This window comes from Jaculus jaculus, chromosome 15 (assembly GCF_020740685.1).
Source record: "Jaculus jaculus isolate mJacJac1 chromosome 15, mJacJac1.mat.Y.cur, whole genome shotgun sequence".
NCBI classification, from domain to species: Eukaryota; Metazoa; Chordata; class Mammalia; order Rodentia; family Dipodidae; genus Jaculus; species Jaculus jaculus.
The window spans coordinates 24,909,423-24,927,093 of NC_059116.1; the positions used below are offsets into that span (position 1 = coordinate 24,909,423).

Here is a 17,671-nt window from a genome sequence, read left to right on the forward strand (position 1 = left end):
TACCTACAACCTCAGTAGTTGGAAGACTGAGGCAGAAAGACTGAGAGTTTAAAGCTAGCCTTGTTTGCATAAGTGAGATCAAGGCCAACCCAGGTGCCCACTGAGGTCCTGTTTCATGAAACCAACCAACTAACCAGGACTGGAGGAATGGCTCAGTGGGCAAGAGCACTTGCTGCGCCAGCGTGAGGACCTGTGTTCAATCTCCAGCACCCAGGTAAAAACGCTGGGCACGGCCCCACAAGCCTATAACCTCAGTGCTGAGTGAGACGGAGACAGGAGACTGCTGGGCTCCTGAGTGAAAGGGTGAGCTCCAGGTTCGGTGAGACTGTGTCAAGCCAGCAAGGCAGAAGAGTGACAGAGGGGGTGCCCCATGTCCTCCTCTGGCCTCTGCACGTGTGTGCATGCAGTGTACACCACATGTGTACCCCCCACATACATGAAGACAATGAAAAAGGAGCCAAACAAACAAAAACTGACTACCAAATTAAGAAACTATACAGTCATGCCTAAGAGAAGAAATATGACAGCTGAAGAGGATACTACTCCCAAAACTCGGACTGACCCCCAAAACTCAGACTGACCCCCACCAAAAGGCCAATTCTAATTACTTGTAACAGAGTCACCAGCATAAAACAAGACATTTATTTTCAGCCTGTAATGCTGCCCAGTACTTACACCTTTTGGTTGTTTCTGCTGCCCAGGAGAGGGATCCTAGGACAGGCAGTATCCAAACAAATAAAAAATAACCCTCAGCAAAGAGCCATCTCCAAAGACAACATTTCCTCTATAGTTCTCTGTCTCTTTCTCTCTCCAAGCTTGAAAATTTTTATTTTTGTGTGTGCATATGTGCACATACATACACATGCCAGAGTTTCTTACAAATGAATGCCAGAGGTCTGTACCATGTTTTATGCATTTGGCTTTACAGTGGGTGGTTGGGGAATTGAACCCAGGCTGGCAGGCTTTGCAAATAAGTGCCTTTAACTGCTGAGCCTCTCCCCAGCTCCTCTGTCCATGCTTTGAATTATTATGTTCTGCAAACAGAGGTGTCAATACATTCCATGGGGTGTTTGCAGCCCACACAGCTTTTATTTGCTTTGCTTTATCTATGATTCAGCATAAGTATTTATTTGCTCAAGTAGCACTATACCTAAAAAGGGAAGTGTAAGTACTTTCTGGAAAAATAAACTGGCTTTCAAACAGTAACAGGCATGATACAACATAATGTTATTTTCTGGGTTTCAAAAGAACACTTAGTCCCAATTTCGAAGGTTTCTAAAGACACGAGCCAGGCGAATTGCTGGTCAGGTAGAGACACAGGCACCTGATGGGGAAAGACAGGAGGCAGCAGGCCGGGCTCAGTCAGCGAGCATGGGAAGACACAGCCCCGCCCCGCCCACACAGCCCCGCCCCGCCCACACAGCCCCGCCCACAGCTGCCTTCTCAGACTGACTCCTCTGCTCTGCGTGCCTAGGCTTAAAGCAGAAGTGCTAACAATTCTACAGGAACTGATAACAGTGATTTTCAAACCGTGGGTTTTGGTCAGACAGTAAGTTGTGAAATCCATTCAGTTAGCTAGAATCAGTATTGCTTTAATATAAGTAATGAATAGTATTCTCTAGTGAAGCTGGTTTTAATTTTAGGCACATACACATAACTGCAAGATGGATCACAAAGATACACATATTTACTGAGGGTTGGAAAAAGTATTGACCCTAGAATATAAATATTAATTTTTGTCTTGAATTCTCAGCTCCAAAGAGACTATTAAAGTTAGCAGTAATTGGGCTGGGGAGATGGCTCAGCAGTTAAAGATGCTTGCTTACCATACCTGCAGGCCTTGGGTTCAGTGCACCTATACCCATGTAAAGCCAGATGCAAAAAATGGTACATGTGTCTGGACTTTGACTGCAGTACCAAGAGGGCCTATGGCAACCATACTCACTCACTCTCTCTCTCTCTGTTAAATAAATAAACTAAAAATGTTTTAAAAGTCAGCAATAAGTGGCCTATGCAAATCTAATGAGATGTACAATTTTATCATTTTATATTATATATTATTTGAAAGAGAGAGAAAGAGAGAAGGAAGATAGAGAGAGAATGAGCCTGCCAGGACCTCCAGTCACTCACTGCAAACGAACTTCAGACACATGCACCACCTTGTGCATTTGGCTTATGTGGTCACTGGAAAATTGAACCTGGGTCCTTAGGCTTTGCAGGCAAGCAGCTTAACCATTAAGGCATCTCTCGAGCCCAATTTTATGTCGTTGTCAGTATGCATTTGCCATACACACTGGCTGTGTCTCGAGTACTGTGAGCCACTGTCTGGCTTTCAGCTGTGATGACTGTTGGCCCAGGGTCTCACGGTCACCAGTGGCATAGCTGCAACCAAACCTCCTCTGCCTAGCCCACAAAGCTTAGCTACATTATTCATGCCATAAGATTTAGAAAAAAAAAGTTGTATAAGCTGAACATTTCTGGGATGAAAACCTTGGAAAAGTCACTTAGGAAGTCTCAGACGGCATTGCCCTAACTCAGAGAAGAGACATGCTAGAACAATGTAGAGGTGGTCGCACCAGCAGCGGAAAAGACATCAAATACCTTGAAGGACACATTTGGGTGACACCACTTCCTGTGCAGGGTCCGCTGGGACCACTGAGAGCATTCTGCTGGATCAGGAAATGGCAGCATTTAACAAGGTAATGCTCAGGCAGCTTTGGGACCTCAAGACCATGTTTTCAATGGTCCTCATCATTGGTGGTCAAAGGTCACTCTAGGAAGAGCTGAGAGAACTTGACTGCAAATTCTAGCCTAAGGTGCTAGTGAGGAGCAGTACCTCCAAAAGCACCGCGGGGGGGGGGGGGGGGCGACAGAACAAGAAGTGCCTCCACCTCCCACACTGGAGCCACCTGCACTTGTCCACACAGCACACTCACAAACGCACTTACAAAGCTATTCTGTGCACAGAACTGCAGGACACACTGTGGGGCTCTATCTGCTCCTAGACACTCTCTAAGATTTATGGGGAGATACAAATGTGGTGTGCACTGGGAAAAATCATTTCCCTCTTTGCCTACAATGAAAAGTCATGTTAAATCACATGAAGAGCATTTCAATTCTGCTTGCAAAAGCTAATCGTGGACTTTTTTTTTTTAACTTTTTATTTCATTTATTTGCAAGCATACAGAGACAGAGAGAAAATGAGAATGAATTTGAGAATGGGTGCTCTAGGGCCTCCAGCCATAGGAAACAAACTCAGATTCACGCACTACCTGGTGCATCTGGCTTTGCATGGGTACTGGGGAATCAAACCTAGATTGTTAGGCTTTGCAGGCAAGCGCCTCAACCACTGAGCCATCTCTCCAGGCAAACTTTGAGGTTTTTGACTTCTGAGTTGTTCCGGCAACAACTCTTATGTCTTACTCCCATGGGAATGTTCAAGCCCCCCTCCGCACAGATCTGCATCAAGAGGGGCTGCTTGTGCCTGTGAACAACAGTGGGTAGCATACCATTCCGATACATTTTCTCAGGATGCTCCAGATGCTGAAGTCGTTCCTGGAGAACATAGGAGAAGGCAGGCTGGTTCTGCAAACACAGAAGGAAAGCACGCTGTCATTAGTGTGAGGGGACGCACACATGTCAGACACTTCTGAAACATATTTGGCCACAAGCAGAGCAAAGCAAGGGTTGTACCTGTTCATGGCTATTCTGGTCTCTGAAGAGTTTCAGAGCCAGTAAACAAGCCATTTGTCCTCGTACTGTGGGGATCGTGATTCCCTTCGTCTTTAGCTGAAGCTGGCTGCTTCCCTCATAGGTACGCTGTCCTATCATGTGTGGCACATCTAACTCTATGGTCTGCTTTCAGACACACCTGCCATATTCTGATGTGACGAATTATCAAATGCTGCCTGTGAAATGCTGGAAACACAATGTCATCACAGAGCCTGAAGCTTTTTTAGGAAATGGTGTGGAGTGCAAACCAATGATCACAGCCCAGCAAGTCAGGCTTGCATTGCACATCCCCCCCCCCCCCCCCCCGTGCCCCGACAACACTGAACAGACCCGGGCTACTCCAAGTGAACGAGAAGACCCTTTACAAATAAAAACCCACAGACAGAAATGGTCAGAGTGGCTGCGGTGTCACTGGCACAGATTTAGAACTGGAAATCTAGGTTTTCTGATGCCGGGCATGGTGGGCAGGGAGCTGATCCCATTCCCACAACAGCCCTATAGGATGGTGGAGACATGGTGTTATAATAACTCATTCTTTGCACAGTTAGCTGCTGTTATGAAAAGGGACAGTATCTTTCTACTTGCTTTCTGAAACATGCCCATGTAAATAAATAAAATTAATAAAGAAAGTACTATTGGGGGCTGGGGAGATGGCTCAGCAGTTAAGGTGCTTGCCTGCTTGCCTGAAAAGCCTAAGGACACAGGACTGGTTCCCCGGTACCCACATAATGTCAGATACACAAGGTAGCACATGCATCTGGAGTTTATTTGCAGTGGCTACAGGCCCTGGAGTACCCATTCTCACACTAGCTCCCTCCTTCCTTCCTTCTCTGTCTCTCTTTCTCTCTCTCTAATAAATAAATAAAATATTAAAAAGAAAGTCCTATTATAGATGTCTATAATCCCAGCACGGGGGAGACTGAGACAAGAAGATCACAAATAACAAGATTCATTGTCCAAAAGAAAGAAAAGAGACAAACCACACACACAAGAGACATAGATACAGATCTTCTAAGGAACCTATACAATAAGCTTTAATTTGAACTACAGAAGTTAATGAGATTTTAAGTTTTAAAATCCTGCATAGTGAACTTCTCCTGGAACGCACACTGCTCCCTTGGCAGGTCTGTCACTTGTCATCTAACCAATCTGCTATAAGTGGACACAGATGGTATTTAAACTACATTCACTGTTCTCCAAGACTATCAAATTCTGTGATATGAACAACAGATAGCAGGGCCATAAACCCTGACACTATCTACTCATGTGCACACATAATATCATTTTAGTTATCTGCATCAACTACATTTCCCTCTCTTGCCTAGGAAGCCATCAATCCTAAACATAAGTTGGAAACCATGAACCTGAAATAAGCTCAATGGAGGAGCTGTAATGTCCCTGCAAGTGTTTACATGAAATGCATAGGTATGTCCTACTGTTGTATCTTGGAGAAGTTTGAGTCTTACCATGGAGTTCAGGCGAACCTCAAAGTCACTACGTAGCCTGGGAGACCTTGATCTCACAAGTACTTTTCAAGCACCCTCCACCACACTGGCTCTTTGGGACACTTCTTCCATCAGCATCAGCAATCTTATTGTGTGAGTTCAGGTGTGCAAGAGCCAAGACGTACATGTGGAGGTCGGTCAGAGGACAGCCTTGAACATTGCTGGTCCTTGCCCTCCTACCTGATTTGAGATAGGGTCTTGATCCTCTACTCATTCTTTTTTTCTTTTTCTTTTTCTGAGGCAGGATCTCATTCTAGCCCAGGCTGACTTATAACTCACTCTATAGCCAGGCAGGTCTTGACCTCACTAGGATCCTCCTACTTCAGCAACTGGAGTGCTAGGATTAACAGTATGAGCCACATGCTTGGTTTCTACCCATTATTATATGACCACATAAAAGCAGTTACAGAGACTAGGAAAAGTGTCTAAAACCATTTCTTATATGAGACATTGAAGGGACCATGCAGTAGCTCAGAAGAAATCCTGGAAGCTGGAGCCAGAGAACAGAAGGCAGGACAGGGGACTTGGGAGTACGGGGTGGAGGACAGGATCCAGGGTGGCTGGTACACTAACATCCCTGTGACACTTCCACCACCCTTAATGTCCATACACCTGTTTGCTTTACCTCGTCACAGCTTACATTAACATGTGACACAGGTATAGTCTCTTGTTTATCTGTGGCCATGTGCCCCAACTGGTATGTAAACTCTCAGCTGCCCAGCACAATGCCTACTACAGACTAAAGTACTTGATGACTGAACTGTGGTATTTATAAGCCTGTTGTCAGATATCCTCTCTCTCATAAAGCATTTGGTTTCTCTATTCTGGTGCAGGCTTATGACTGGTGGCTGACCTAACAGCTCACCTCACAAGGATTCTCAGAAAGGAGATATTCCACATTAGGAAGGGTGTGGGGCAGGGGCTGCATTAGGCACAGCAGGGAAAGGCACTCCTGCATGCTGTGGGAGGCTATCTGCCAGGCCAAAGGCTCAATACTACAGAATGGCCTATGGGCAACAAGACTGATCTCACTATATAATGTCAATGGTGACAAGGTGACAAGCCTTGCTGGAGGAACAGTGACTGCAACGTGTACAATTTTAAATGTACTAGTCATCATTTTAAACAAGTAAAAAAGGAATAAACTAATTTAGGAACTGTTATGGATTAAATTTGAAATGTCTCCCATAGGCTCATGCATTGAACCCTTAGTTCCCAGCTGGTGGAACCTCACTGTGGAGAGAAGAACAAGGGGACATGCTTTTGAAAGGTAAGGTGGTCTCAAGTGCCTTCTCTGCTCTACCCTGCTCTCCATGAGGTGACCATCTCCTTGTCTACACTGTGGCTCCCACCACAGGTCCACTAGGGACAAAGTCCAGGACCAAGGACAGAAGCTCCTAAAAGAAGGAATTGAACAACCCCTCCCAGGTGTTTATGCCAGGCCTTCTGCCATGCAATGAAAAACCTACCACACTATATAGTTAGGCTAAATTACCCAAAATTTTAACATGTATCAATAAAAATTAACACCATGTACTTTTTTTCCCTTGCTGTTGTTAAAACCCAGTGCAGTTTATACTTGGAGCACATCACTATTTTCAATAGTTAAATGAAATCTAGTCATAACAAAATAAAGGTGTATTTAGTGGAATACATTTTATGCTGATTTTATAATTTATATTAATTAAAAGGTAATAAAATGAAAATTGTTTTCTCAGCCACATTACATTTCAAATATTCAAAAGTCACAGACCTGATCCCTGTGATTACTTCTGAGAACAAAAAGGTTGTATTGTTTGAAGATTGTGCAGAAAGGGCAATAAACTGCTCAATTTCAGGTGTCTAAAGCCAGCTCACAGCTTAATCAAGACAATGCTAAACCTGCAACGCTAAAGAAGTGGAGGTAGAAAGAAATTAAAAATACATACACAGTAAAATTAAAAAATTGAATGTATTGAGAAGGATATGCCTCTGTGTTTCAAATTTCCACCAGGAGGAAGTCATGCGAACTCTCGGGCTGAGCACGTAGACCAGCGACTCTCCCCTGGAGCTGACCTGAGGGTTATTATCTTGCATTCTATACTTCCTTTTTTCCTTTACACAGAGAGAAAACACCCTGTACCAAGGACTGACAGTGCTGTGCCTGCTTCTATTTTGGACCATACAGATGACATGATGACAGTATTTGGTTTGTAAATGAGAAGTCTCTTCACATTCTGTTTTATCTTTGTGGTGGAAATGGCCCCACGTGCTATCCCACCATTATCTCCCTGCTACATGCTTTTGTAGGCACAGCCTAAACAGAATCAGAGGGATGTAGAGCCTCAAAACTTCCTTATCTGGGAGAAGTTGGGCAAGGTCTGGAGATCATGTCCTACTCTGACCCTCAGATTAATTGATATCTGGATGGCAGAAAGGGCTCCACAGTTGGGCAAAGACTGGAGACCATGTCCCACACTGACTCAAAAACTTTAAGGGAAACCTGGATGGCAGAAAGGGCTCCCCAGGAATGGAAGGCTCTACTGGACAAGGATTCAAGAACCCACAAGGACTGCAAAGACCTGGCTCATTTACCCACAGTGACTGCCTACTTACTACTGCCTTCCAGTTTCTGCGCATGGATCCCTGGGTTAAGCACCCAGTATTTATTGCTTGATCACAAGAGACACTGAGAGAGATTAAGACAAGGCAAGCCAAGCTTAGCTTTGGAACTGGGCACCAGGTTTGGCATCTGTTCAAGCATGCCCCTAATTCTTGGGAGATAGCTGGGAGCACTTCTGGTTTTGAGTAGGAGAGTGAATGTTAGTATGCTGGGGGTCTTTTACATGGAGGACACACATGCATGCCAGGGACGGGAACCAGAGCCACACAGCACTCTTGATGCTGCCTTGCTACAAGCCAGGGTGAGTCTCATAAGTCGACAGTGTCACTGCACAATTCATACTATTTGGCTACTATATCCGTACTGAGAAAGAAACTGTCCAGGACAATTACAGCCTCTTGGAAATCAAGGCTCTGTTTCTGACCTAAACATCAGTTTTAATGACTTCTAAATTCTTTGCTATTTTTATAAAGTCCAAACATACTAGGATTAAAAAAAAGAAAAAAACAACATTTACAGCTGGCAGTGGCATCATCAGCCCACCACATCACCTTTTTTATTGTTGGTAAGAGTTCTTTGTATATGACAAATAATTTGTTCACCACCTACACTGCAGATAACTCCTTCTAACATTGGTCTTGTGATTCTATTATAGCATGATTTGCCAATCCAAATCTACCCTGAAGACTACGCATATTGTCACTACCCTGTGTATGTGAAACAAACCAACAGCTAGCTGTTGGTCCCAAAAGACAAGATAAAGCATTTTATCATTCTATTAATGCTCAAGCAGGGAGAGGGAGCAGCAAATTCTCTTAAATCACACAATTTGGTAATCTCATTATTACATGTTTAGGTATTCAAAGTTCTAGGTCAAAACCAAAACATATGCAACAAAACAATCTTCAAGTATGTACCAAGTGGTAGTAAGCATAATTAAATGAGTAAAAAGGTACTTTTTTTTGAGGTACAGTCTCACTCTCGGCCATCCTCCTACCTCTGCCTTCCGGGTGCTGGGATCAAAGATGTGCGCCACCACACCTGGCTATGTTATATTTTTTTTAATTACAAAATAACGTATTACTAGACAGCAAATAACATGGTCTGGAGAGAAGCAAGTCACCTACTGCCCCTGCTAGTACCAATAGCAACAAGCTTCTTGCTTTGTCTAAACAGGCACATGCAAGTGTGTGTGCATTGGTTTTTATTGAAATGTTACTCTGCAGCCCACATTATTTTATTTTACTTTATTTTTTTTAATATTTTTAAAAATTATTTATGTACTTATTTGAGAGTGACAGACACAGAGAGAAAGATAGATAAAGGGAGAGAGAAAGAGAATGGGCGCGCCAGGGCTTCCAGCCTCTGCAAACGAACTCCAGACGCATGCGCCCCCTTGTGCATCTGGCTAACCTGGGACCTGGGCAACCGAGCCTTGAACTGGGGTCCTTAGGCTTCACAGGCAAGCACTTAACCGCTAAGCCATCTCTCCAGCCTAGCACATTGCTTTATTTTACTAAATACTGTATTGAGGGTTCCCCTTCAGTTGATGGGTATCAGTTTTATATTTTCTAGTATCCTTAGATACATACATACAAATGTATTCGTGCAACATCACAGGAGCAACAAATCATGCACACTGTTCTGTTTTCTGTGCTTTGGGGGTGCTTGGGGTCAAACTTGGTCTCTCATACACTACATAAGCACCCAAAACTGAGTTTCACTCTCAACTCCCTAGGTTTTACTTGTGACACTGCTCACCCTTCCTGCTTGTAGCTTGTCATCTGATGGTCACGTGAAAAGCTGCTCTTGCTCTACATGCTCACGTGCTCGCCAATCATTGCACACACAGCATGTAAGTGCACACACCAAAGGGCGTTCACAACAGACTACTAATCATACGTGTTTCTCTGCAGTTTGCTTTTCTTAATCTGTTCAGCTCAAATGGTAGCCTAATTTTTTTGATTTAATGCCTCATATTTCATAAGAATACTATATATCAAAATATACTGTACAGAGGCTGAAGAGATGGCTTAGTGGTTAAGGTGTTTGCCTGCAAAGTCCAAGGACCCAGGTTCAATTCCCCAGTAACCCACATAAGCCAGATGCATAAGGTGGCACAAGTGACTGGAGTTCGTTTGCAGTGGCTGAAGACCCTGGCACACCCATTCTCTCTCCCTCTTTCTCCCTCCCTTTCTTTTTCCTTCCCTCTCTCAAATAAATAAAATATTTCTCCCTCTCTCTCCCCCTCCCTCTCCCTCTCTCCCCCCAGGCTGAGAAGATGGCTCAGTGGTAAAGTGCTTGCCCTGCAAGAATAAGAACCTGAGGTCATCTCCCCAGAACCCATGTAAAATGCGTGTGGTATGTGGTGGTGTGAATCAGATGTCCCCCATAAACTCATGTATTCTGAATGTTTAGTCCCCCGTTCATGGCAACTTGGGAGGTGGAGACTTGCTGGAAGAGGCGTGTCTCCAGGGCGAGACCCTGAGGTTTATTAGCCTACAGCTGGCCAGTGCTAGCTCAGCCCACTCTTCTGCTGCTATTTTCTACCTGCCGTGGCAAGGAGGTGATGTCCAGCCTCTGCTCTACCATCTTTTCCCTGCCATCTTGAAGCTTCCCCTGGGAAGTATAAACTGAAATAAATCTCTTCGTCCCACCAGCTGCTTTTGCCTGGGTGCTCTGTCCCAGCAACATGAAGATAACTGCAACAGCATGGTGGTGCACACCTGGACTCTCAGCACCGGGAAGAAGGAGCTAGACCAATAAGCCAGTAAGCCCTACACTGCCCAACAACCACTGAGCTTTCCAAGTTCAACGGGTGAACCTGTTTCAAAAAATGGGGTAGCAAAATATTGTGGAAGACTCCAATGTTGACCTCTGGCCTCCACCTGCACACATGTGTGTATACACATCATATGCATACATATGCCAGAAAACAAAAACAAACAAAAAACAACAAAAACCCTCCAGGCCTGAGGAGGAGGCTCAGTGGGTAAGAACACTTGGTACACAAGCATGACATGAAAAGCCAGGTGTGGCCATGCATGCCTGCAGACTTAGTGCTGGGCGGGGTGGAGATGGGAGGGCTGCTGGGCTTGTCAGTCAGTTTAACCAAACAGCAAGCTCTAGATTCAGTGACATTCTGTCTCAGGGAAATGCTGAGGGGGTGAGTAATACAAGAGGACACCTGATGCTCTCCTTTGGCCTCTACCCTTGTGCACATAGGTTGCAAGAATCTGCACAATGTGTGTACACACACACACACACACACACACACACACACACAATTCTACACCACACATAACATTACACACATGCCCGCAAAAATACATCCTGCCGTTTTTCATAAGACGACTCACTGTTTCTGCACCTCGTCAAAATGCATGACACGACAAAGCACGTCGATATACTCTGTCAGTCTGTGGCCATGGCAAGTCATGCCATGGGCAAGATGGACAGGAAGGCTGTACCTCCATCTCACATTTCCATACAAGGTGTCAGTTCTTGGAGCAGGTTCACACTTTTGCATGTCACCAGCAACCTACAAGGGCACTTCGTCCCCAATCCCCATGGACAGCAAAGGTGTCCCTGGGTGTCTGTTTTCCTAAGTTCCTAGGAAGTGACACAAGGCTGATAGTCTAGCTCCCTGTCACTACTGATGAGTAGGACATCTTTTCACGTGTTAAATCACATTGGAACTCACACACTTGTGAACTGTCTATATCATTTACACCATTGGGGAATGTTTTGTGTGTCTATCAACTTCTGAGGGTGCTTTGGTACATGCAACACACATATCTTTTATCACATTTGTAGTTTAAATTTGTTTTAAAAATACCTGTACACACACGTGTTTTGTTTTTTATTGTGAGTGCGCACGTATATGCATGTGCGCCAGTGACAGTACAAATGAATGGCAGATGCTTGCACAACTTCCTGTATCTGAGTTTACATGGGTGGCTAGAGAACGAAATCCAGGCCAGCAGGTTTTACAAGAAAGCACCTTAAACCACTGAGCTGTCTCTGCAGCCTCCACAAAGCGTTTTTTTAAAAACAGCTATTGTATTTTTGATCCTGGTCAAGGATTCTCTCATCCTATTTTTGAAAAAAAAATGATGTTCTAATTCTTTAATGACCAAATTGTCTGAAAGTATCTTAAGCTCAAATCTCTACAGAAGATGGTGAGGTTTCTTTAAGAGTCTGTTCTTATCCACTTTTTTAGACCCTGTAAGATTCTCAAGTTCTCGGTGCCTTTCCTGTGCCCTTTCTTACAAGAAAGAATAGCACTCTCGCCAAAGTTTCTTTTAACTATGCTTCCAGATATCTTAATAAGACTATGCTTTTATTAAACTTCTATCCCATTTTCAAGTACAAATGATCATCAGTTTAGACAAGTCCAGGTTGTTTTAATCAGTACATTCACAAATGCTGTGACATGAATATCCCTGAGCTAACTTTCAATGAGTTCCACAAGAGAACGTGTTTGAATACTAATGTCTGGCTGGTGCTCAGTGAGTGCCTATTCCATTGTAGACCCAGTGCTCATCACTTAACATGCACCGGCTCATCGAGACTTCCCAATGGCCCTACAAACAAACACTCATGAAGCAACCTGTGCATGGTCACAAATGGAACAGATAGCTGAACTGGGATTCATTAACTCCAGAGCCTGCAGTTCAAACAGCCACTAGGGACTAAGAAACTTGAACTAATAACTCCAAATATTCCAGGGCCAGTGTTTCTTCCTAGAGAATGACAACAGTAATACAGTGACAATAAAATGTTTCATATGGCCACAGTGAGGCTCCAATAAGGCAATGCATACAAAAAAAGTGTATTTTCTCATTCACTGTACTTTGTAAACACAACCTAATGGTTAATATAACAAGCATTTAAAAAACGAATAGAATACTTTGGTATGCGCTGTTAATGAAATGTACCAGTATACATTAATGAAAATTTTGCTGGAATAACACAGACACATCCCCATAAGCACATATTATATGATCAAATATATCTTTGCATATGGGGCTTTGTCAGTGGGATTAAAGCATTTAGCTCAAGGCCTGACATGTGGAAGGCTGTCAACTTACAATGATGCTGATGGTCTTGTTATCAATACTACAGGTAAAAAAAAAAAAAAACCAATCTCATTTTACAGTCTGATCTGTTGAAGTTTTAAAACTTCTATCAGGGCTGGAGAGATGGCTTAGCAGTTAAGCGCTTGCATGTGAAGTCTAAGGACCCCGGTTCGAGGCTCGATTCCCCAGGACCCACGTCAGCCAGATGCACAAGGGGGCGCACGCATCTGGAGTTCATTTGCAGTGGCTGGAAGCCCTGGCGCGCCCATTGTCTTATCTGCCTCTCTCTCTCTCTCACTCTCAAATAAATAAATAAAAATGAACAAAAAAATGTTTAAAACTTCTATCATTTTTTGGATGGACAATTTACTAATTGCAGTTTCAAATGGGTCTCTAGAACAGTGTTTATTAACTGAATAATCTTCACAATTATGTAAAGGTTTTCAGAGAGAAAGCCAGTGTGAAGTCACTTGTATTACTTGAGAGAAAAGCAGTTGAGGGCACAGGTTCCACACTGGTAAGGCTTCATGCTAGCGAATAAATGCTATGGCCAGTGGTTCTCACTTTGGATTGCAGACCCCACAGCACAAGAGATGGCACCAGTCCCTCTGAGAACTTCTAGCAGGCAGCAGGGATGTTAAAGACCGTGGTTGAGGTATCCTGAAGCAACATGGGAGGAACTGCGATGTGCTAAAGTCCCTTCCTTTACATTCAATTAATAGTTCACTGGTATTTTTATCTTACTGTCATATAACCTGGGTCAAAGAACAGGCGCATTCTGTTCAAACATTTTTCATTTAATTGAAATGATGAAAGAGAATACACTAATAAAGCCCATATTTAATTTGTGCTTTAAGCATTCTGCTGACATGATTAAATGGTAGCAAGACTAACCATCTTCAAACCTCAGGCGACTTCCTCTACCCAAACACTTCCTTGGGGAAGATGGAAGCATTGTTATATGCAGGCTTCTCTTCCACACTGGGTCTCAGGTACAGTCTTGATTGTTAAGTCAAATTAAAAAAAAAAAAAAACTATTTTAAAAATTTGTATTTTAAGAGGGAGAGGGAGGGAGGGAGAGAGAAAGAGAGAATGTCATCCAGCAACTGAAAATGAACTCCAGACACATGTGTCACTTTGTGCATCTGGCTTATATAGGTCCTGGGGAATCGAACATGGGTCCTTTGATTTTGTAGGCAAGCACTTAAACCATGAAGCCATCTCTCCAGACCATACAGTAATTGTCTGTTTTTGTTTTTTTAATTCAAGATTAGGGTCTCGCTCTACTTTTTAAAACTTTTTAAAAAAAATATATTTATTTGTTTATTTATTTTTAATTTTTTTGGTCTGTTTGTTTTTCCAGGCTGATCTGGAATTTACTATGTTGTCTTAGGCTGGCCTAGAACTCACAGTGGTCCTCTTACCTCTGCCTCCTGAGTGCTGGGATAAAAGTCATTTTTTCTTTAATGACAGAGAGAGGTGTGGGAGGTAGAAAACTGGTGTGCCAGGGCCTCCCACCATTGAAACAAAACTTCAGCCGTGTGTGCTACTTGTGTGCATGTGTGACCTTGTGGGCATGCATCACCTTACACATGTGGCTTATGTGGAACCAGAGTGTTGAACCTGGGCCCTTAGGGTTTGCAGGTAAGCGCCTTAACGGTTAAGCCATCTCTCCAGCCCAAGTCACATTTTAAAAGGCAACTCCAATCCTCTAATTTGAAATAATATGGTCAACTAGTTCCAAGAGCTGCTTACAATTCACAATTCTTCCTAATTTCACTCACCCCCTGGTATTTTAATTTGTGAAGAGAGACAAACAAAGGTCAGCTCAGTGGAAGCCTGAGGCCAGCAGCCCGGCACATTCAAGGATGAACAGTGGAGACCTTGCCTCAAAGGCAGAAGTGTGGACACCTGAAAGCTGTCCTCTGACCTCCACTAACCCACATGTACACTGTGGCATGCATGTGCCTACAAAAATACACATATAAACATGTGTGCACACGTGTGCATACACACACAAAATGTAGGCTTCATTCAATGCCTCTTATGTTCAGAATGGAACCAAAGGAAGAAAACCAGTGAGGATGTGATAAGAAGTAATTAATGAAGTCAAGAGAACACAACTCATTTTGCCTACAGGTCAATTTGTGGAAAATATTTTTTTAATTAGCTTTTTCAACACATTGTTTACTTGTGCACTGAACAAATACCTTATATTGTTAAATATTCTGTAGAAATCACAATTTTAAGTAACAACATACTCTTTGGACATTAAACCAGTAAGAGAGAAAGAGAGAGAGAGAGAGAGAGAGAAACAATTTTTATCTTTAATTCCAATCACAAGAATGAGATAAAAAAATTCTGAGGAAATACCAGAAAAGTAGATGTGAATGCACCTGTAATTCTAACACTGAAAATCTGTTTTTATTTGTACATGTGTACTTGTCATCCATATTTTATACTTAGCTGTGTATATCTACATGAAAATATTTGATATTTATCACTTCTCAATTACTAGAATTATTCTTCCTATCGCCTAATTTATCCCAACAAATGAAAGCTACCTGTATCTTTTGCTTTACTGGTATTTACCATGCACCTGTCTAAAAGTCTTCCAAACTAGAAAATCACTAGATCCAAGCTATAAATTTACGGTCACAAAATTGAAGGTTGTATTTTAAAATGACATTATAGGGTAGGAGAGATGGTTTAGCAGTTAGGACACTTGCCTCCAAAGCCTAAGGGCCCAGGTTTGATTCTGCAGAACCCATGTAAGCCATATGCACAAGGTGGCTCATGTGTCTGGAGTTCATTTCCAGTGGCTAGAGGCCATGGCATGCCTATTCTCTCTCTATCTGCCTGGTCCCCTCTCTAATAAATAGAATATTAAAATACTATAAAGTATATTCCTATAATAATAAACAATTGATTTATTTATACCTCATAAATAATGTAAAGTATTGCTTAAGAAATTTTTATATATTTCTTTTGGGATATAGCTCACAATATAGTCTTCAAAAAGGCTTAAAATGAAGTGATGTATGGATAATCCTAAGGTCATTATTATATAAATAAGTTATTACTTCCCAGTCATTTGGAAAGCATCAAACTCCACTGCTAAAAATGTATCATTCGGTCCCTTCTTTGTCCTGGTTAGCACACATATGACCACACGGGTGGCTTCATCTTCTCCATGTAAAAGTATACATGAAAACACTCTGATCATCTACTACTCACTTTCAGAAAAATATGCAAAGCTGGTGTTGCACATTTACCTAGTTACACTTTTACAAACTCTAGTTTTAAGCTCTGTTGAGCCCACAGTGAACCATAGAAACATAGCAGACACATTCAGTACTTGATGCTGAAACAAACATTCTGCCACTTGTTTTTTGATTAATTAGGGTTCTAGGGTAAGAAACTGTCCTACATTTATAACATAATTCTTCCATAGTCAATGATTGAAAAAAAGACATTTGAATGCTCTGAGAACCTGAAATTCCCATCATTCTTCAGATACTGATTTGTTTAAGTAGAAGAACCATCAGTGATGCAAAGTTTTCTTAGCTGGACCCATAAAGGCAGTAACAAGGGCTGGAGGAATGGCTTAGAGGTTAAGGCCTTTGTCTGCAAAACCAAAGACCCAGGTTTAATTCCCCAGGACCCATGTTAGCCAGATGCACAAGGGGCACACGCATCTGGAGTTTGTTTGCAGTGGCGGAGGCCCTGGTGCACCCATTCTCTCTCTCTCTCCCCCACCCCGCCTTCCTCTGTCAAACAAATAAATAAATAAAAATTAAAGTGATCATGATACTATTAAGCAATAACAAGAAAAAAAAACAAAGTGGACTTCATAAAAATTTGTAATTCCTCAGTGGCAGTTAATGGTTGCTGGACGAGGAGGAGACATTTTATATACTGGTATAGCCACTGGAGAGTTGTATGTGCTCTGCTAATAACCCCTAACCCATGTGCATGCACATGCTCATGCAAGCACTCTAATTAAACTCAGTGAGACACAGACACACACACACACACACACACACACACACACACACACACACACACACGACATTAAAGTAAAAGAGGGAAATAAACCATTAACTGGGAAAGGTGGTGCATGCCTTTGATCTCAGCACTTGGGAGAAAGAGGGGGAAAGATTGCAGTGAGTTTGAGGGTTACATATGAATTCCAGGTCAGCCTGACCTACCTCAAAGAAAGAAAGAAAAGAAAAAGAAGGGGGGGGGGAGAGAGAAACAGGGAATAGCTAGGAAGAAGAAGGGGTTTGGGATGAGTGAGAATAAAATAAGGTAATGGGAGGTGATTTTGATCAAAATATATTATATACTGAGTCTGGTGGTGGTGGCACACACCTTTAATCCCAGCATGCGGGAGGCAGAATTAGGAGGGTCACCGAGAGTTTGAAGACACCCTGGACTCTATAGTGAATTACAGGTCAGCCTAGGCTAGAGTGAGACCCTATCTCGAAAAACCAAATATATATACATATATGTATGTATAAAAATTGCCCATAAGTAAAACTTTTAAATCCTGCTTAAAGAAATTAAAGACTTTTGTTGATAATTAAGAAATCAAAAAGTCATGTTGCTACTAGGTAGGAGAAAATATTCATGCTATAATCCACATTATTGGACTGGTATCTGTAATATATAAAGAATCTCTAATCAATAATACAAAATCATCAAACAATTTTAAACCCTCAAGATAATTCACAAAGCAAGGTAGAACA

The 17,671-nt window shown here is 42.5% G+C and overlaps 1 protein-coding gene across 4 annotated transcripts in view; it reads right to left on the reverse strand.

The window, feature by feature from the left end:
- The window catches only part of Osbpl1a (oxysterol binding protein like 1A), a 238,528-nt gene that overhangs the window by 35,841 nt on the left and 185,016 nt on the right, over positions 1–17,671 (reverse strand). For all 4 annotated transcript variants that reach the window (XM_004654838.3, XM_045134619.1, XM_045134620.1 and 1 more), the window contains one exon: positions 3,510–3,585. In XM_004654838.3, the coding sequence (XP_004654895.2) occupies positions 3,510–3,585 (76 nt within the window). The remainder of the gene's footprint in view (positions 1–3,509; positions 3,586–17,671) is intronic.